The sequence below is a fragment of the Sesamum indicum genome, linkage group LG11 (genome assembly GCF_000512975.1).
Source record: "Sesamum indicum cultivar Zhongzhi No. 13 linkage group LG11, S_indicum_v1.0, whole genome shotgun sequence".
Classification (NCBI taxonomy): domain Eukaryota; kingdom Viridiplantae; phylum Streptophyta; class Magnoliopsida; order Lamiales; family Pedaliaceae; genus Sesamum; species Sesamum indicum.
Window position 1 is genome coordinate 10,838,046 of NC_026155.1, and position 22,091 is coordinate 10,860,136.

The following is a 22,091-nucleotide window of genomic DNA, read 5'->3' on the forward strand; positions in this document are numbered from 1 at the left end:
AACGTGCTGAAAAGCGAAAAGAGGTAGTGTTATGTATTTTTCTCTAATTTCTTTGATAAAAATACCATGCTGTGACTGACGTCTGTGTCGATCATCAGTTCTTTTCAAAGATAGAAGAGAAAATACATGCCAAGGAGGTGGAAAAGAGTAATATGCAAGCAAAATCTAAGGTGCGTGGGATGGCAATGACCAATGTTTTGCTTCATTTATAAAGTGTCAAACCCAAGACCTAGTTTTGGTTTCTTCACTCATCTTATCTTCTTGGTTCCATTTGATGTTAGGAAAATCAAGAGGCAGAAATTAAGCAACTGAGAAAGAGCTTGACATTTAAAGCTACACCTATGCCGAGTTTCTACAAGGAACCTCCTCCAAAAGTTGAAATCAAGAAGGTAGTGTCTATGGATCTTGCCTAAACTCAATGCAATTTTCTACCATTAATGACATGAAAACATTATATCATCTAGACTTTTTAAGGAAACAGTTTAAGGTTTTCTATCGAACATTTAGTACTTTAGTTATATTACAATGCAGCCAAACCTGTGATTGCATTTATTGCCTTCTTGTCGTATGAAACTTCTCAACCTACTCTAGTCTATTTTTCTCAAAGGATGCAGTTATTCTGAATCATCACCATTCAAATCGTCCAAGTCATGGTTCAGATTTCTGGATAAAAGTCAAATTTGCTTAAAGAACATTTTGATCATTCTCGAATGTGTACATCATCTATGACATTCTTAATCACACAACCATATCCTGCAGTCATCCATAGAACTCTTGTAATGTAGTAATTGCAAATTAGTGGTTGTTAAGGTTGTTGTCACATTTCTATAGATACCAACCACACGTGCAATATCTCCTAAACTTGGAAGGAACAAAACCACTGTGCCCACAGCTGTCAACTCCATCGAAAACGGTGGATCGTCTGTCACTCCACGAGTAACTAGAGACAATTGCAGTTCACCAAAAGCCTCCCACGTGAATGGTGACAAGGGCAATACAGCCTCAAAGAAGTCAACCAAAAGCTCCCTCTCCAAGCCTCATACTCGAGAGACTTCAACTGGTAGAAAAGCAAAGCCAGCAGAAACAGAGGGCCAAAACAAGCAAACTCATGCACAGAACTCAGACGAACTCCAGGATCGGCCTCGTTGTGTTCCAGAAGTTGAGGATCAAATAGCAGAAGGTCTTGAAAAGAATTCTTCTTGCTGTAATGGATCACACCTTGCTTCGACAAGTTCTGAGGTAATGCCTGCAGATGTCACTGTTGAAGGTTGAGGGAATTTATCACCTATGATGCTGTTACTTGCAGAAAATTTAAACTAAAAAAACTCCATGTTGTTGTGAATATGGTTCTTGTATGTCATAAATATGCGGTCTCTGAACTCAGTTACAGTCGTATGTATTCTTTATTATAGTTGAAGGAGTATTTGATAAGTTATATGGCTATGGTGGATTTCATCCAACCTTAACCATTGTAATAGCTGTGTTAATTCTTGTGTCTTATTTTCTCTTCTTGGTACATTTTCGAAAATTCATGTTCATGGCGTGATTTCTGCTGTTCCTCCTCCATTCTTCTCTGACTGCAGCAACATGAAAGTTGGTTTCCTTTTCTTTGAAAAATGAAAATTTTCTCCTTTACTTGTTTCTTGGACAGGATAGTCCAAAGACAGCCTTTCCTATGTTACATATTTGTCTGGGTTCCAATTTCCTTCTTTAATGTGCACTTTAAAACAAATGAATATGTCAAAATCCTAACAATTCATAAGAAGTTTTCTTACATATTTTGGAGAACTAAGTCATTATAGTTGGGGTTTTATTGCTACATCCCATACAAATGCTTATATTTGAAATCTTCATGACCTCTAAATCTTCATGAGTTAATAAAATTGAAATCCAACCCTATCCTTAAACCTATCCTTAAACCAATCAACACATACAATATATTCTACTAACCAAAACGTGTATTTATAAGGATTACTCTTATAAAATTATTACATTCTATTAAGTATATAGATTACTTTTTTTTTAAAAAAAAATATCCAACTCTATGGAAAAATATAAAAAATAAAGAATTAGTTAAATATATTATTTTTTATAATTCATCCTTCATCATAGTTTATACTAAAGTACATAAATCTAAAACGGTCTCATTTCTTGAAAAATAAAATAAAATAGAAAGCAAGAATAAAAACTTATTATTAATAAGTTATAACAAAGACAACTGAAAAATAGAAAAGAAAATAAAGAAAAATGGACCATACAAAAATCATTTCAAATAATTACAAAATCTCGATATCATTTTAAAAATTTGAATAAAAAAAAATAAAGTACATTATCATGAAATAACCTAATAAGATGAGTACAAAGAAAAATAACATGGCTAAGTTTAATTAAATCATAAATATAGCAACCTTATCAATGGCCATAAAAGAACAAAATGACTTTCATTGGTGTTAAATAAAATTTTATTGAATAAGGATTTTGAAAGAGTTTGAATTACACACACATGAAAACACATATATTTTATAAATGATATTAAAATAAATAAATAAATAAAATAATATCATAAAAAAGTGTATGACATCACTTGTTAGCTAATTTTTTTTTTAAGTTCATGATGTAGTTTTAACTACTCTTTTTCTAGTTATAAATTTTTAATTAATTTAATTTATTATTTATTGATTTTATAAAATAATCATAAATTTAAATAAGTATTCAAAAAATACTTTAATTTCATGAAAAAAATAATTGAAAGCAAAACAGGCCCAAACATCCTAGATTGCACCTTAGTTGCACTGGTTCATAGGTCTGAGTTTAAATTAAAAATAAATCCACTCGAGGCCCATTTAAAAATTCAAGACCATCGGATTGATATTGGACCACGTTTTGTCAAACTGGTCCGTATCAATTCTGCCGACTTTTCCCACTGTGCACCTTATGTTACGATTCTCAACTCTATTTTAGAGTAATTCCACGGTGGGGTGGGGACCCTAATCGACCAAATAAAATATAGGGAAAAGCACAATTGCACACTGTACATGGATTTCTCAACTTGATTCATCAGTCTGCTTCAATCCCAAGCAGCACTCCATGTGAAATGACCACATTGACCCTGGATGGTATCCACAATTTACAAACCCAAGTTGGCGGCAGCATCAAATACTTCAATTTTTGGGTATTTAGTGAAAGTTTTGGAGTTTTTGGAAAGGCCAATAGTTATTACATAAGCCCCCCACCAATCAATAATTGCATGTGAGACAGCTCGCTCTTTCCTCCCTCCCTGATGTGATCATTAATTATACCAAAAATTACTCTGTCCTCTCCTTGAAATTATATGTATACTTTTTATGGTTTCAAAAAATATATTTAATATTTTTTAATTTTATTTTCATCTAATAAATAAATAATTATGTTTAAAATGCAATGAATTTTATATATTAACAAAAAGAGAGATAAATCTATATTTATTCATTCTTGACTTATTATTGATTTATTACAGGTTAAATAAATCTTTTTATGACCGTATTACCTTATACATTTATAAATGTTAATGCATGTGAAGAGGTATATCTTCAACGTGGTAAAAATAGATCAATCACAAAAGATTTATTTGACATGCAATAAGTTAGTAATAAATCAATTGAGGGTAAATATCAATTTTCTTTCAATTTCTTTGTTAATTAATAAATTTAGTAAATATTAACTAAATGATGAATTTATTTATCAGACGAAAACAAAGATATAATTATCCCATCATTAAACTGGGGCGTCGGTGGCGTGGGTCTGCCACCTTCCTTCTCATTTATGTTCACATTATTACACATTCTTTTCCACACCTTTGTCTGTTATTCCAAAATTACTGCTCTATTTATTTGCGTACATTATAAAACCAAATTATTTAATTCCTGCCCTAAATTATTGTTTCCATAGACATTCTACTACTATTGTTTTTTAAGATTGAAGTTCTATGAATAAATAAAAAAATATAATAAAATTATTTTTTAAAAAAAATTGACATAATTTTAAATATCTATTGTTATTTGATAATTATGGATGCATCTTGATTTTAATATATTTTTGGATTATAAATTATAATTTTATATATTTTTTAAAAATATTTTAATGCACTGATATGTAATATGCATTATTTACTTCACCCGCTCTCATTTTTTTTTTTATTATTTATTCAAACTTTTTTTCTAAAAAAAAACAAAATCAGCAAGAGTAAGAGTAGTATTTTTCACTTCACTGTTCAGCTGGGACTACTTTTTATTTTATGAGAGTATTTATAATTTTTCAAACAACGACAGAAATATTTGTAATTAGGTTAAATTTTCACGGAGATAGCCATAATTTGACCTAAAAAATATCAAGAACTTGAGTTTCACCAAACATATGGGGTGGATTTATTATAATTTTTTATTTTATTGTTATTAATGATTTAAATGTTGTTGATGGATGTATTTTGGAATTGATTGGTATCTTAAGAGTAGGAAGTAATTATCAAATAATTAAAAAAGAAAGAATATTATATAGTAGAATTGGAAGCAATGAAATTGATGGATCAATAGCGCCAGTAGAGTTCATAACCTTTGACAGCTAATGAAAGAGCACATAATTTAAGGTGTTGACTCCTCCCAAAAGTGTACATATACAGTAGATAGATAAAGACAATAATTGACACCAAGAATTGCATGTAAAGTTAGTACCATTTCAATTTTCACATCAGTGGAGCACAATAATCATAATTACATTGAATTGTCAAATCTTAATTTGAGTCATTATCATAATCAAAATTTCATTTTTTTTTTCTACATATAATTTATTTACATAAATCATTCGTATCTTTTCTTGTAATTACATGATCTGAATCTGGTCAATTAAATTAAGCGAAAATGGGTAAATAAAATGTGTAAATGAAAAGAAGGTTAATCCGTGTTGCGTGGGGTTGTAATAAAGTGGGGAAGGAAAAGGAAATGAAGGTTAATTTCCACGGGGACAAAGACAGCAAAGTTGGATTAAAACAAAAAGAAGAGGAAAAGTTTGAGGGTCACAAGAGTTGTAATATTGTTAGAAAAAGACAGAACAACTCACCCGTGAGTGTTAATGTGAATATGAATGTGATCAACAGTACCAATATATATATATATATATATAATTCTTGAGAAGTGGACTGTGCAAAATACACACACTGTCGGTGGAACAAACTTACATACAAATAAAGAAATGGATTATGACATGTAATTACAGTATTTATACCAAAATATTAAAAAAAAAAAATTGAAAGAAAAAAACTCTCCTGTCCTGTGGGGTTCTGAGGGACAACTTCGACACCAACACCTCCACCCCTTTATGATGTTGTCATGCGCATTGCCATTGCACATGCCTCTTCCTAAAAGACTATCACAAAAACAATTTCATTATTACCATAAATGTCCAAAAAATATAAATAATTCTCACCAGAAAAAATAAAAAAAGATTGATAAATACTCACCCTTTCTGAATCGTCGTGGTTTCTTCCCCTTTTCTTGTTTTTATTTTTTTTTTAATTTTTTTTGGCAGAGTATGAAGATTTAATGACAGCTAGAGAAATGAGAGTCCTGGCCAACAGTCCCAAGCAAGGTGCATGCCATTTCCAGCAGCTTCCCTGTTACAATATTAGAGTAAAAATTAAGGATGAAAAACAGTGTCTGTGCCCCAACAACTACAAACTCATGGAAGAAGAGGACATGATGACCAAATTATCAGACAGGCGATCAATTATGGGCAGTTTATGTTTGTAAGAGGCAAAGGGACACAGAGTAGTTGCAGTACAAGTCAACAAACAGCCTGGCCTCACCATTGAAGCTTAATATCAAGAATTATTGAGCTGGAGTAGTAGCATCAGTCATCTCATGATCCCTACCCCATACAACATACTATACACCTCCTCCTACGTGGCTACGCCCGCCCGTCCATCTGTCCGCCCGCTTGTTATGCTTACCAACCCTCAAGAAGATACTTCTTCCTTCTTCCCCACACCATCAGATGGATGCCAACCGACAGTTTGATCATACCTAATACTCAATACTAAACCCTTTTACCTAATGTGCATTCCTGTTCAATTGTCTCTTTCCATACCAATGCCAAACGTAATTCACAATTTAGTAAAGAAAGCAGTGAAAGTGAAATATGATTATAAAATACCAACAAGCATACGACCAAAATAACTTTGAAGCATGTTGTTGCTCTATGAATTCTGTGTTTGAACGGCTCGCATTAAGTTGATTTAAGTCAAAAGAAATAAGCTATCAACTTGTGAGAGCTTTGTTAGTAGGTAATCTATAAGTTTTCCTCTAAGCTAGCTATGGTCCTACGGACGAGACGACGATGGTCGGAGTCGGAGCCACCCAAAATTTTTTATGAGTCAATGTACTAGATAAACTTGGCATTAGGTCTGGTAGTAATATATAGGTAATAATAAAAGTGTTGCTACCAAATGCCAAACGTAGGTGCAGAGCCCAAAAGAATGCAAACAGCCAAAGAGTGGCAGCTGTAACGCCTAAAGCAATTATTCTTTTGACTCACAAAACCATCACCATCACCATCACCGGCAAATTCACTGGCAACAACAAAATTAACCACAATAGTTCCACCGGACAGTACTGTCAGATTCCGACCGAATTCTATGAATTAACAGAAACTCCGGCGGCTCCGGAAAAACAATATGTCCGAGGACTCAGTTAATCCATTTGCATGAATTCATTTAGTATAGAATAAAGACATTCATGAAACTTTATTATTATATAGAATTAGTCATAAAGAACCCCACAACAAATACGATTTGAAGAACATGTAAAAGGCGAAATTAAATAATGGGAGAGGAGAATATACCTCTTCTTGGCTTGGAGACAACCTTAGCAACAGGGGCAGCTGTCGGCGCAACCTTACTTTCCTCCGGCGGAAACAGAACCCCGTCAATCCCCTGAACGGAAATCCTCCCATCGGTGTATATATCCGGGTCAAACAGATACGCGGACCCTTCTCCCTGCCCGAATTTCACCGACCCATCAGCCTCTTCCGCCACCACCTTGTGGGGCAGTCTCAGAGTATCGTACTTCACCTTCCCAAATCTCCTCACCGAGTTGTACATACTCTCCTCCGTTTGATACTCCGGAATCAGATGATAATACATAATTTGCTCCGGTGCTCCGGGCTCGCTCAACTGGTCTGTTGTTAGCTTCGCCATGGCCTCATCATTTGGTGCCAACACTGTTAGCACATAACCCTCGGAGACCAATCTTCCCATTTCAGAAGCCAGTGAGGTCAGATTCACGAGAATATCAGCTAATTCGTTGTACCCGCCGTAATGCAGGAGAGTCTGGATGAAGTCCTTCACCTGACTCTCACCGTCGAAGTGGTGGTGTGGACCACCGGGTCCGGGAGCCGGCGCCGGAGCCAGTGACGGACCGGGGGCCATGGCGTCGTAAATGGGAAGGACCGGAGGAGCGCCGACGGGGACAGGTGGGGCGGGTTTCTTCAGCCTGTGTGTTCTGGGGTCAACTACCGGCGCGCCCTCCGGCAGGACGGCGGAGGTGGCCCTCAAGCTTCTCCGGGCGTTAAAATCTTGTTGGACGGATTTGGGAATTAACAGCCTCTCAATGCCGTGAATGATTCCGTCGGGGCGAATGATATCATCCGATTTAATAACCCTGGCCATGCTCACAATCTTTTCCCCATTTTTCTCCTTAAGTAGGATCTTCTCATCACTGGCATCAGGGCAGAGGCTAGAATGATAAACGGGCTTCTTATTCAGCTCCACGGGCCAGTGTTTGGACTCAATGCGAGTGGGGATCATGTGGAAAAGCAGCAGATTTTGGAGGGACCTCAGATTTCCGGGCTCGAGCAAAAACCGCTTGAACTCCGGGTCCAAATCCCTCTCCAGGGCCTCATTTCTTGGAGCAAAAATGGTAATATTATGCGTGGAAACAGCTTCTTCAAGAGTCTGCAACAACAGGGCTTTCTCCACCAGCTCCGAGAGCTCAGTGTAGTGAGAATCCAAAAGGGCAACAAGAACCGAGTTGGAGTTGATCTGGGTACCGGAGCTAGACGGCTTGGCCGGAGTATTACTTTCCGGCAATGCAGAAGTAACGAGGACAAGAAAGGTGAAAAGGGTGAAGTAAAGAAGATTGGGGACGCCATAGATCTGAGAATCCATGGCGTTTGATGAGTAATTTCTCGCTCTAGAAAAGAAGGTATATTGATCCTTTGAAGAGAAGAATAGTTAAGCGTTGGGGTGTGAGAAGAAAAAAGGTGGAGACTGGAGACTGGGACTGGAGTTGCTTTGCTTTGGGCTTTGGGTAGTGGAGATGAGATGTGTGGTGTGTTGGGTGGAGTATTAAAGTAAGGAGAAAGAAAGAAAGAAGCGTCCTTGGTTGGCTCCTTCTTACCCGCTGCAATTGCTATTGCTATTGCTATTGCTATTATTATTATTATGTCTGAATCTGATGAGTGTTGTGTGTGTAATGCGGTTTATAACACTGGGCTGGACAAGAAAATACTTTAATTATCATATTGGTTGCTTCATACTTTTATCATCTCATCAATGAATTACTCCAACTTTTTGTTTTTTCTTACCCACAAAACAATACTTAACAAAGTTTAGTTTCCAATTCAGATATCATCCATTTTATTATACCTAAATAGTAACCCACCCCCTAATTTACAGCATTGAACTCCCATATATGCCTTTTTTAGTGAAGGGTAAACTGGGAAATGTATTGGAACAGGCTGGAAGTGGGGACCACGCGCTCTCTCAGAAGTTTACTCTGCCTGCTCCTCTCTATTCCCTAATATGCCCTTCTTCCACACATTCACTAATTCTTTCTTTCTCTTTTTTCTTTTCACACTAATATACGCCACTTGGTTTTAGTTTTCTTAGGTTTTTGTTTTTCTTTTTACAATATTTTTCTCATTTTCTTTTTCACTATTTTTCAAAATAAATTCAAATTAATAAGAAATTATTCTGATTATTTCGATTAGAAGAATTTTATTCATTAATATTTATTATAATAATGTCTAGTTTGAGTACTGCAATTTTATCAACACATTAACAATTAAATACAATCTCAAATTAAAATATAGCAAAAATTCAAATTTAAAACCTCTTATTTGACCTAATTATGTTACTATGTTAAACAATTATTTCTTTTAAAAAATTAAATTATTAAAAATACTATTTTAATATTAATATTAATATCTTAGCACCATCTCAATTCAATTTTCTATCAACGGTAGTTGCTTATTAATTTCATTTCTACGTAACATGCATTAATAATATAAAAATAATTACTGACTGGAAAAACTAATAAACAATCAAATACTGAGATTAATTTAAAATATATAAACATGGAATAGAAGCTTCCATTTTTATTTTCTTAAAAAAAAAGGAAAAAAATAAATTAAAGCATAAAGCCGTTTAGCACGGCGGCTCAAGAACGTGAGCCGAGTGCACCATATTTATGAGCTGAGTACAGGCGGAAGGCGAGCTGTCATTGTCCGAAAATGAATATGTGCCATGTTTCTAAGCGAAGGTACGAAACCCACGTCCCTTTCCAATCGCGTGGAGCGCGTGGAAGTAGCGTTTGGTTCCTCGCACTTTCGGGCCTTAAATGAGAGGGGAATGGGGACAGCTCTCCAAAATGGAAGATCTTTTGTCATCTCATCTCATCTCATATTATAATTTCCACAATCAATCTTCAATCTAATTTGATACGATACGTTGTTTTACAATTATTTGATTTCAATATGGGAGTTTTCGCTTAATAATTTCAAATATATATTTCTTTTTTGTGTTTTTAAATCATTATTTCTAATAATAATAATAATTGAGAGTTATTAATGGCGTGTCGTAATAATAATTTTGGGGAAAAATTTTTATTTTAGAATAATAAATTTAGTATTAAAAATGTGTTAATTGAGCAAATACAATCATAGTAACTAGGATGGATATCTCGAATTTGAAAACTAAGTAGTTCGCTCTACTAGTCTTCTAGTCCTAGAATCTAAATAATTTAATTTTCTCCCTTGAACTATTTGTATCAATATACTAGTTCGATCTAAAACTCGAGATAAGGAGTGTAAATCAAAAAAAATTTCATAAGTAGTTGTTAATGGAGTTGAATTTACCAAATTTTGAGAAGTCGATATCAATTTATGTCTAATTGTTCAACGTAGGTTTCTTGAACTTCAATTTCTAAATGAACCAGAGCCAATTCGAATTGATCTTGTAAAAGATCCGCTATCAAGTGTACCCATTCCAAATTTTAGTCCGACACGTTCATTAGAATTTGAATCTAAAATCTTTAATTAGAGAATTTAAGGTCAAATTGTTGGACTGTCTCCTAACTTATCAAAATAACTATTAATTTATTAAAATTAATCATTTGTGGCACATCCTACATGTATGCATAACTCTTTAGTATTATTAAAAATAAAATTTTAACAAATTTATTTGTATTACTTAATAAAATATATACAAAATAATATTTTAATGTTAAATTTATAATAGAGTGGTGACGAAAAGAAAGATGGTTGAAAACATATATATATATATATATATATTAATAGAGGAAAGAAATCAAGTTAAATGAGGCAAGGATAATATTTTTGAAAAAGAAGGTTCAAGTCAAATTTATCAAATTGATGTGGAATTACGATTTACTAGAATAAGCCCAACTAATAAATCGTAGTCATGTAATAGAGGGTAGGTGAGGGTTAAAGTAGTACTAATCTCATACCTACCATAAATAGCACACATTTGTATTAGTATAAATACCCCTTCATTCTTTTACTTGAAGGGAGAAAGAAATGACTTGTAAGAATTCTAGTATAAAGCATGTTAAATCACGCCAAATAATACAAATTTAATCAATATCGTTTTTTGGCGACATTAACTTGGCATTGTATACAGGAATTCACCTTGGAGCGATACTACCTAATAACTTGAATATCATTGACGCTCGCCACCACGGCACCTTTAAACTCCTCAAGACTCAAGAATTTTCAACCATAAACGCGCGTACGAAGCCTGGACTGTGGGACTATAGACGACTTCAACTCACCACTTGGGTATAGACGGGACATATAACTATTTGAGACAAATTAGAGCCCACTAAAATTTCAAAAGAATCAAGAATGACTCTCAGTCAAATTCTTGATTGCCTCAATAAATTTATATTGAAAATGAACAATCCCCCAAGTGGAAGGCAAAGACAAATGAAGCGCAATTCAGCAGACAATATCGAGTTGAGGTGAGATAGAATTGGTCGGGGATTGCCTCGACCAGACGGGGTGGTCGAGGCAGCTCGCCTTAACCCAACCCATCGCCTCGACCTAAAGAATCTGGTCGAGGCACTAAGTGTTTTTCTTCGACCAGGTAGAGGGCGACGTCACCCCATCCAACGGAAACTCCCCACCCTTTGTGTTTTTCTTCGATTAGGTTTTGAGGCGAGAAAGAAATGACTTGTAAGAATTCTAGTGTGTTGAATTGCGCCCCAGTAATACAAATTTAATCGATATTATTTTTTGGCGACATCATATATAAAGCAATAACTATAAAAAGATAATGAAAGAGTAGAAAATTTGATAAATAAATAAATTAAATATTTTTAGAAAAGCATACTAGAAAAATGGAGACAGTCAAATAATACTCCTCCCTTAATTTACTTAATAATAATAATAATAATAATAATATAATAAATGCATTATGGAGTTTGGGTGGTGTTGGCCCTAGAGATCCTGACATATACAAAAGGTGGTACTGATACTTCCATATAATCAACCACAATTAATTATGAGGACCCTTTTTTTCTTTTTTTTAATTATAATTTTTCCTATTTTGAGAAGATCAAAATTAAATGGTAGGTGTGGAGTCATATGAATTTAGGTATGATGATGAGATAATGATTAAATTATGATTAAAAAGAGAAAAATTGCACTTTAGAAATGAACAGTGTCCAATGTTGTCGGTGGAGATTATTTTGTGTCTGGTATTCATGTCCTAATACGTCTCGTGGTTTTCGTGCCTACTTTTTGATTTTGTAATGATATATTATTTATGGTGTGTTATTTTATTATTTATTATGGGGTTTGCTTTTTCATTAGGATATAATAATTAATTGTATTAGAATCCAACAATTTGTAGAGGTGGGACAGACACGTTTTACTTTCTTTCTTTAAAGGGCTAATTATATATGAGATTACAATACTACTTTAATAAATTAAATAATACATCTATATAATTAAAAACAATAAATAAATTACTACAACTCATATAAAGTGAAATAAATATATACACGATTAGATTAAATTCAAATGTATAATCTTAAATTTATTTACTGGACATCCATCTTAATCAATAAACTAAGAAATCATTAGTGACACTTTTTACTTTATGTTGTGAGGATTTGGTACATGAGTTTCCTTTTTCCTAGTGCTTTTGTTCACCCAATTGGGAAATAAAATTATCACATTTTGGGTAAAAGTTGATGTGAACTTTCTTAATAATCAAGAATCTACACATTTGCTACACTTATGACGTTTATTTATTGGCATAAATTATGGATGTATCAATGATAAATGATATTAAGGATAACTATATGTATTTAGTGTCATTAAATGTCATTTTAACCTAATAAATTTTGACAACTAATGAAATATATGTAAAAATTAAAATTATCACTTATAAAATATAGCAACACATGAATCGTGGTGAGAGTATAGATTATTTTTGTATCTTGTAATGAGAATTTTGTTGTTGTCATATTAATATGGCTTACAATTTAATCGGTATCGTGTTATACAAAATATTTTTCGTTCTGACTGTTTTTGTATGAATCTCACAGGTTTGTCATTAAAAAAGAAAAACCTTATGAGAGAAAAAAAAGCTTTGGAATTTGTTATGCGTTTAAATTCCTCATTTACAATTAATATAGATGAAAATGTATTAACCATTAAAATTTTTCGTCTACAACCAATATGAAACATTTACCTCACTAATTTATGTTACAAAATTCATCTAGTTGCATTAAATGCAACTTTAGCTACAGTTAAGCATGCTAAGGTTATTATTTATTATAAAAATAATAAATAATTCCTGTCGTGTAACATTTGTAATTAATGACAGTTTCTGGACTATCAGTTTATATAAAACAATGGAACCGGATTTGAATAATAGCTCTCATAAGAAACATAAATCTGAATATTACCCGCCCATCGATAAATCTAAATAAATAATTCTCATCTCAAAACTCAACTTCCACAAGGCCCACCTTAATTTCCATGTCTGTTCGACAATAAATTCTTCTACACGTGAGTCTCTATTTGGTACGATGGAGATCAGAAATATCTACAAAAATTGATAACATAAATGAATTCTCTTACAATTTGCTGCCACAAGAGAAGTATATTTTGGCAATCCATATTACTGCGGAGCAGGCAACTATACGCATAACAGAAATTTCTCCTGGTTTAAGTAAAAAGAAAGCACCACCCCCTCATCAATTTAGCCTTTCTCCAGCAAAATATGGTGTCGGGTCGAATAAGTCCTATAACCATATTATTTGTTCCAGAAATTGAAAGACATTCTATGTCCCAATACTAAATGCAACAGTTTAAGTCCCACTTGCCTAGAAATGGACAAGAGGAAAAGAACGGTAGGTTATTGTGAAAGCTGACAAGTATATGTTTCGAGGAAACAAAGAGACCAGCTATGGAGAAATACATGATGCAAAATGGAAGACGGCCATACAAAGCCAACTCCAACAGCCAATCATTAGTCAAGTTTATATAGAAGATTCGGTCCATCATTAAATAAAGAAAGTTTAGAATCTCGTCAAGTTCTACCCTGTGAAGGTTTCAGTACTTGGTCCATGTTTGTTTACAAAGAAATGTACAGGCAGATGCAGATAAACTATGAAGAAAAGCAAGTTCGTAAAGAGTTTCAAACGAAGTTTTCTTTCTCTGCTATTCGTTTATTGAGTAGGAGAAGAATTGTAGCTCTCTCTAGCCTTACTCAATGAAGGGTGTTAAAGTCTCCATCGTCAGCATGTCATATTTGGAGAGGAGAGACATACACCTGAAAACAAAAACAAATCCACCGTGACGTGTGCTGAAATGGATTTCAAGATATAAGTGAACTTACAATCAGATTACAGTACAGGAATAGAACAACTAAACCCATACACTCAAGCTCCCACGTAAAAAGATACCACTAAAAATCCTTGGTGTGAAGCAATGCATGAGGCAAGAAAATAGTAGGATATATGAAGAGAATAGTGATGTACATTAATTTGAAAGATTACAAACACCACTAACCCAACAGTTACACAGAAAACAGCAGTAAACAGTCTCACGCTTGTGTTTACATTCAATAAAATATTCCGAGCATATAAACATCTTTAGAAAGTAGTTAAGCAGCTACTTCCCCTCTAATCTCCTTTTCACATTCTTAAAGATCATTGTATCCAAGAAAGCATTCTTGTCTGACTTCATTAGACAAACAAAAAAAATTCAACTGTGGCTGGCGGGAACAAAGCCATAGTGAATGAGCATAGAGGACACCACCAGCCACAGTAAATGAGATTAAAGGAAACCACCATCCTTTCCCATAGCCCATTTCAGAAAGCCACAGAGAACACTTCCCCCAGCTTAGGCTTCACAAGACCTTCAAGGTATACTATATCTGATACGCTTACTTTTTTCATGCTATACTTGACACAACAAAGACTGGATAACTTAACCACCAAAACTACTTTATGACTTTTATCATCAGAACATATGAAATCCCTTCAGCCACAAATAATCAACAGAAGGTGAAACTAGATGTAAGAGTTGTCATTTCAACTTTTAGCAAGGATCAAACAAAGTAAAAAAAAAAAAGAAAAGAGAGAATGAAACCAACAAGGTGTTATTATAAAAGGTCACTTGTAACTTCAAGAAATCATGATGGGCTTTCAAACTCCATAAGAATTTACCTTTTACATAAAGTGAGTCTAAAGTCTGCTGAAAAATGATGGTATTCACAAGAAAGACCTGTAAAGGTACAAGTGGACAATGTCCACAGCCTTTGAGCACGGAGGATAACCTTATTACATTGATTTATCTACACAACATCCTGAGCACATTGAGCATGGAGCTCTAATATATAAAACCAGGCTAAGTTAGTTAAAACGAATTTTGCCACTAAGAGACAAATCCAAGAGGTCTATGACACGTGACAGTCCTGCTTTTCTCCTCAATTTCCATCTATTTCACATGTTAGTTTATTCTCATCATTCCACACTTCTCATCCAATGCACATTTGAAGTCTAACTTTCATCATGCTGCAATAAGTAATTCACACATAAGCATGATCAAATTCCTCCCATTTATGCAGAAATATTTCACACAATCAGATGTGGCATATGTCTCAATCAAACAGCTTTAGACTTGTGTCTATTCTCCTAATTGCATCATTTCAGGAATTCCAAAATCCTAAATTGCTACAGATCATTTTCAAGCATCTATAATCCTTTCTTAAGAATATTTAGAACCAACTTTTCCTAAATGATAATTAGCAATATCGACAATCACATGAAGTTAAAATGAGAAAAAGAAGAAACAACTTGATCATAAACACAAGCAAGAAACAGGAGAGAATAAGCTTCATCAAGTACTAAGAAGTTGAGACCATGAATGAGCTTTATATGCAAGTATGTGTTCGCGAAGCTTGATTCATGTGGCAAAATAACAAATATGAACAGCTAGGCTTGGCTAGTTCAAATCTTGAAAACTCACCTTCAAAGATGAAATGCTGAGGAGGATGCACCTTCTTAAATAACATCATAAAACTTCAAATTGGACTTGCGGCAAAAGAAGTAGCATTATTGCCATTAGATGGTGGTTCATTGGGGGTTTCTCTGTTACCATGGTTGCTGCGTCCTGTGACTGAAGGATCCACTACATTATTTGCTAGCGGAACTCGACCAGCACAATTGTTATCCCTAGTTTCAAGGCGTTCCATCATGCGGGATACAGTAGCGATTCCAGCATTTACCTCTCTCCTAACACCAGAATCAATATCTGCCATAGAAGAGCTTCGAGAAAACAGCTTTTCCTTCCATCCTCTTGTACTTCTTGAAATTGACTCTTTGTATCTTCAAAGTGATTAGCATATGCAAACAATCAGAATTCAGAAGGATCCTATAATAGCTCAAAATGTATAAATAAGATAAAAGAAAAGGGTATAGAAGTATCCCGTCAGCAAATCATACTTCATTGACATTGTGCTCAGTCGGGATTTCCAAGTGTCTGAAAAGGACTGAAACTCAGAAGGACCTGCACTGTCGAGGTTTGGCAAGGAAGACTCACTTGCACGGCTTCTAAATGGTTGATAGAAAGTCAAACCAACAAACAATAAAAGAAATATCATTAAAATCTATTGAACAATATAAATTATAATTAGTAGAACTCTGAAAGGCCAGAGTATAAGCACTACCTATTATCGTTAGCTATTCCATGGCAAGTAGTTGCCCTGAATAAAGATCTAGATGATGAAGCAGAAACTTGATTCCTTTGAACAGAAGATGACACAAGCGGAGATGAAGGATTAGTTACTGTTGTTGCAGCTGATTCAGTTTCTGCTCCACCAGGAGATAAGGAAGCTGAAACAGAAGCAGTGGAAGATGAATTCGGATTTGCTGAGAACACCACAAACTGTGGTTGGCTGTGAGCAGATGATCGACTCCTTGAACCCTCCCTACGAGCAATGCGGCGAGTCCTCCCCATTGCAGCAGCTGCCGCCAAATGTTGTATAATCCGCTCCTCAAGTTCAGGATCATTCACTCCCACTGGTATCTGCAGTAATCAGAACTAATGAAGTACCAGACGAAAGTAAAATGGGTCAAATACTGTTATAATACAGAATGCAGACTGACATGCTGCAACTCAAAATCTCCAAGGGTGGGATGATGAAATATAGCCGCATTCCTTGACGGAGTGAACCTAAAGGCTCTCTCCTGTTCGACAGCCGCAAGCAACTCTTGACTGGCATGATACCGTAAATTGCATTACCACAAATACAAGAAAAGAGACTGTTCAAAAGCAAATGCAATTATGCACACAGACACACACACAAAAAAGAAAAAGAAAGAAAGATGAACATAAACCTGGCAGGATCTTTCAGACTGACAGATTGCCAACACATTGGACAATTGGAGCTTCTTTGACACCTGCTTATACACATAAAAGATATAAGATTTCTTTTCCACCCTTAATTTCCTAAATGCACTTAGTTTCAAAATAGTCTAATCAAGCTAATGCCGCGGTCCTGAAAACTCTCCTAACGACATGGTTTAAAATGTCATGACAATAATTTTGCAGAAACATATCTAGATTACTGATTGTCCAAGCTCCAATAAAACATATGTAAGTTCAGGTCATAATAGTTTCTAAGATAATCTTAACAATCAATTCTTTTCACATATAACTATAAATCTGGAGCTCAAAGAATTATACAGACCAACTAATACTACCTAACATCATCATTGTCCTTGAAGCATGTACCTAGCAATTAGACAGCCTATATCACACTAATCAGAGCTCTTTAGTAATGGAACACTCTCATTCTCCCTCAAGGCTCATTCAATACCTCCTCAAACTGCTGCCAACTGCCCACGTTGTTAACTAAGTTTGCAACTCGACCGAAGAATACACAAATATACAAAATCATGTTCATGCAAACACGAACTCCTTAGTGAAAATGCTTGTTAACCTGTGGCTGGCAACATTTAGATGGTATCTACAGTTGAAAATACAAGAGACATCTTTATTTGTTCCAACTACATATCCCATTATCATCCTTGGAACAAAACTATGAGCTTAACTAAGAATTGTAAGTAGCATATAAGCCAATAAGAGACCCAGGATTGGGGGAAGACACAAACATAACATAGATATTCAGGAAACCACAATTCAAATCATGATAAACACAGACGCATACCATTCAAGAATGCATTGAAGGTGGAACTCATGCTTGCAGCTTGTCACCTACAAGCATGATTCAGAGGATTTCACTCATAGCAAATGATAACCCAAAACATTCTGGTGATTATAAAAGTTCAGAAGAATCATTCTATGAGGCACGTCACCGTAGAAGGATCACTATCGGAAAAGGCCTCAAGGCATATGCTACAAGCATCATCACAGGCATCCTGAATCCCCCCTTCTACAAAAGCTGCCGCTGAAGTCATGTGACTTTCTGTCTTCTTGACCTCATCCATTCCAGGAACCTGAAACACAGAGCAAAGAGAAAGGAAAAGAAGTTGGTTCACCTTCACCTGTTAAAGATGCTCATTCAAAAAATTTTGCTCTAGCAAGTCCTTTCAGAAATAAGGCATGTAAACAGGAAAAAGGAACACTCCATATAATATGAAATATTTCTCACATGGACATGTTTGTTTTATTTTTTAGTTGTTTAAGTGAAACCCAAAAGCATTACGAATGTGTGCCCATATTTTTGTAAAACACACAATTCAATATACTTTCCCTTATCACTTTTATATATCTTACACTAACACAGTATACAAACCAAATTTCCTGAAAACTCCAGAAGCACATGCATTTATCTTTTATTATTCTCTAAGAAAGCCTCGGCGAAGGACTGATATCTTGATTGCATACCAGAGATAAGGTTTCTCTGTTGAAAAAAAAACGAATTAAGCGAAAAGACTGCTATTTGATCTTAAATCACGAACCTAACTGAACTCATTTTTTCAACAAGCACCAATAATTCTCCTACACGAAATTAGCCGACATAAACACCATAATACCCGAAAACAACAGTGCAAATCTACAAGCACCATGTATACAAAATACATAAAATGACACGCCGAAATAGAAGAAACATTAGAAAAATTAAGAAATTCAACCAGTATAAAAAATATAACCTTATGAAGCCTAAATCAATTAGAAGACGATTCAGATCGGACAAAGCTTGCCATCATGATCTTGTAAAATAAAACTTTACCTCCGTGAGACGCTGGAATAGGTCAAAAATCGGAGAAGATGGCCATCAATTTCCACAAACCGACCATTGAAATCTTCCTTCTTCTGAGGAGAAAAATTAACGCCCAGGTTCCATCAAGCAAACCTCACAAATTTAGAGAGAGAAACAGAAAAGAGGGATATGCGATGTGTGTGAAACGAAGAAGAAATGGATATGCAGGTGAAGTTTTCAGCTTTTTTGTTTATTTACCACTCTTAGATCTTAGTAAAAACTGCACTTTTCGTCCTAGTCCCATAATTTATAAATTTAATATAATTATTTTTATAAGATAAAATTTATAATTATTTTATTTTAATAAATAAAAATTATGATACATTAATTCCATAAAATAAAAAATTGTAACATCATTTATTTTATGAAATATAAATAATAATATACTTGATCCCACATAATACAAATATATAGAATAGTATATAGATATACATTAATAATAAGAAAAATACAGATTAGTATATATAAATAAATACACATTTATTGACAACCTTAATAATTTCTTCTTTTATAATTATTATTGTTTATCAAAAAACAAATCTAATCATCATCACTCCCTGAGTATCAATTAGGAAATTAAATAATTTAAAAAAATATATTAATGATAAAGATATGTCAATTTTCAAAATTTCACTTTTCCATGTATTTATATTTTCAATTGTCCTCTTCTTTTAATTATTTTAATTTTAAATTATTTATTAATTTCTTGATTTGTTTTCAAGTAAGATTATATATATGTCACCAGTACTCTTTTCCTTAGTATTCCATTCTCATAACTCCATCACTATACTACTCATCAACCTTTGGGCTGCCCATACATATTCTTAATGGGCCTTTTATTTTAGGTTTAGACAACTATAGGTGGAGAATGGAGATTATTACATCAAACTCCATTCCACCACTTAAGTGTGTTCATCCTTTCTGTCTGTGTTTGTGTAGAAATCAAATATCAAAAGAAAATAATGATTTTTATTTTTTACCCAAATCAAATTTGGTAGAATTAAATTAATTATGAAGCAAGTATGATATATTTATTATTTTTTCTGAATTGAATATTAATCACACGACAATATATTATATTTATTATATAATTAATTCAAATTCAACCCAAGTAGGATTTGCGAAAATGAAGAGTGGTTGGAGTTTTAAGGACAAGGAAGAGTAGGACCCAGGAGGGGGAAGGAGACAACAATGTACTAGAGGAGCAGTGTTGGGGGGGCCTCACCACACCTGGCCTCTCAACACGGCGGCCTTCCGAGACCGACCCTTCAATGCCTAAAGTACAACCTTTTATTATCATGATGCTCAACGCACTGTTTTTTTTTTAACCACCATCACTGTTTTTACTTTTTACCAACGCCATCCAAAGATTCCTTCCACTCCCTCAAAACTTTTCTCCTATCTGTTTTCTTTTTCTTACATCATATTGTGCCTTCATTATGTAATAACACTATTCACCTAAGTAAATATTACTAGGATACGAGGTTAATAGGCAGAAAGGTTAAAAATTTGGGAGTAGTAAATTTTGTAATAATTAGCTGAAAATTACTTAAATAATGTTTTTTTTTTTTTAAATAAAACATATCAATGTAGTATAGTTAACATTATCCCGATCAAGAATCTGTATAAATACTTTTGCTCGACTTAAAATAAATTGATACTAGCCAGTTCTGTTATTTATTTTTTATTCTTGAATTGATCTGAACGTCTGATATTTACCTTAAAAAATAGTTCTATCAACACTCCTAAAATTAAAACCTATCTGATTCGATCCCTGCAAATATCAGGTTAAGAAAACACTAGATAATGAAAACAATATTTATTGTAACATGATAATAAATAGGGATAATTAAATTTACGCCCCTTGATCTATGATCTATTTACACAAATCACCTCTCATTTTTCTAAAAAATTACACACATACCCTAAAAATATTAGTATCATCACACAAACTATTCCTATATTTTATTGTCAATGGTAGTTTTTGTAATTATGTAAAAGATAAGTATAATTTATATAAATAAACCATAGGTCATGAGATGTAAATATAATTATCTCTAATAAATAATGGATGGATAAATACATATTGGTGGAATTACAGGAGGATCTTGGAAATGAAAAGTCGTGTAATAGGAAAAGGTGGTAAAAGATTTGATTTACTGCATTGAACCTTTTATGTAGTTGTATAATATTGTGAGAGGTCCTAGAGTAGTTGTCGGAAACATGTACTAGCTCTAGCTTGGACATTGGATCATTGTCAAAGCAGACAAACCACCAACATGCATTTCCTCATTGTCTGCATGTCTTACTGCTTCTGGATTTTTCTTCTTGTATTTCCCCAATTTTCATCAATTCAAACCCAAAAAACATCATTTTGCTCGAAAATATCAGGAAATATTATTGCAAACTATAGTAATAATGTCGACTTCATTTCAATGTCACAAAAATTCATAATTTTTTTTTTTTTTTTTTTTTGCGTACATAACATCAATTTATTCAATGGTACAATAAACAAAAATTAATAAATTTGTCTAACGACAAAATTTTATCGTAATAATTATAAAATTTCTCACTATTACACCCGTACCAAAACATCGTTCTAGCTTCAAAATGGACCAAGATTTTCATAAGTTGTACGCCATAATATATTTTGTGAAAAAATAAAAAAGGAGTTTATTTTTCTCAGAAAAGATTGGGAAAATTAATTTACCAAGAAAGGTTAAAAATAAAAGTAGAAAGATTGTAATTATTAATATTTATGAAATACTAAATATATTTCCAGTAATTATTTTTATTTACTGCGGTTATTAGATTTCACTTCTTTGTGAGGGGCTCCTCCAGAAGCCGGCGCCGTAGAACTTATCCCACATTTCCTTCTCAAGCTCGACTACTTCCTTATCGTCGGATGCTTCCAGCGCGTTGAACATGGCGACGGGGCTCGTCACCGGGTGGATTTGGAACTCCTTCTCGTCGCAGTTGCACCTCCGCGGCGGCAGCAGTCCCTTCTTCATCAACCGGC

General features: G+C 34.0%; 4 protein-coding genes across 5 annotated transcripts in view; 1 reads left to right on the top strand and 3 right to left on the bottom strand.

The window, feature by feature from the left end:
* The window catches only part of LOC105173962 (protein WVD2-like 4), a 3,259-nt gene extending 1,697 nt beyond the window's left edge, over positions 1-1,562 (top strand). For both annotated transcript variants that reach the window (XM_020697968.1, XM_011095902.2), the window contains exons 5-8: positions 1-23; positions 99-170; positions 282-389; positions 832-1,562. The exon at positions 1-23 is cut by the window's left edge and continues 53 nt beyond it. In XM_020697968.1, coding sequence (XP_020553627.1) covers positions 1-23; positions 99-170; positions 282-389; positions 832-1,272 — 644 coding nt within the window. In that variant the 3' untranslated portion in view covers positions 1,273-1,562. The remainder of the gene's footprint in view (positions 24-98; positions 171-281; positions 390-831) is intronic.
* On the bottom strand, positions 5,546-8,244 carry LOC105173963 (fasciclin-like arabinogalactan protein 17). Its single transcript, XM_011095903.2, has 2 exons — positions 6,871-8,244; positions 5,546-5,644 (listed from the first exon to the last, which is right to left on the bottom strand). Exons 1-2 carry the CDS (start codon positions 8,192-8,194, stop codon positions 5,571-5,573), a joined length of 1,398 nt encoding a protein of 465 aa, XP_011094205.1. The 5' UTR covers positions 8,195-8,244; the 3' UTR covers positions 5,546-5,570.
* On the bottom strand, positions 13,761-19,283 carry LOC105173964 (E3 ubiquitin-protein ligase RHF2A). The gene is made up of 9 exons (XM_011095904.2): positions 19,043-19,283; positions 18,165-18,305; positions 18,017-18,063; positions 17,184-17,246; positions 16,953-17,061; positions 16,514-16,872; positions 16,290-16,397; positions 15,814-16,172; positions 13,761-14,113 (listed from the first exon to the last, which is right to left on the bottom strand). The coding sequence occupies exons 2-8, from the start codon at positions 18,294-18,296 to the stop codon at positions 15,869-15,871; spliced, it is 1,122 nt and encodes a 373-aa protein (XP_011094206.1). The 5' UTR covers positions 18,297-18,305; positions 19,043-19,283; the 3' UTR covers positions 13,761-14,113; positions 15,814-15,868.
* The window catches only part of LOC105173965, a gene marked incomplete in the record, with an annotated part of 1,248 nt that continues 747 nt past the window's right edge, over positions 21,591-22,091 (bottom strand). Inside the window, 1 exon segment of the mRNA XM_011095906.2 lies at positions 21,591-22,091. Within this exon segment, the coding sequence (XP_011094208.1) occupies positions 21,880-22,091 (212 nt within the window).

Excerpts from the sequence above, each read along its gene's own strand:
- LOC105173963 (XM_011095903.2), bottom strand. The coding sequence starts at position 8,194 with ATGGATTCTCAGATCTATGGCGTCCCCAATCTTCTTTACTTCACCCTT. Across the intron at positions 5,645-6,870 it reads TGTCTCCAAGCCAAGAAGAG|GGAAGCTGCTGGAAATGGCA; the intron begins GTATATTCTCCT and ends ATATTGTAACAG.
- LOC105173964 (XM_011095904.2), bottom strand. The coding sequence starts at position 18,296 with ATGGATGAGGTCAAGAAGACAGAAAGTCACATGACTTCAGCGGCAGCT. Across the intron at positions 18,064-18,164 it reads CCGATAGTGATCCTTCTACG|GTGACAAGCTGCAAGCATGA; the intron begins GTGACGTGCCTC and ends TCATGCTTGTAG. Across the intron at positions 16,398-16,513 it reads GGAATAGCTAACGATAATAG|AAGCCGTGCAAGTGAGTCTT; the intron begins GTAGTGCTTATA and ends TCAACCATTTAG.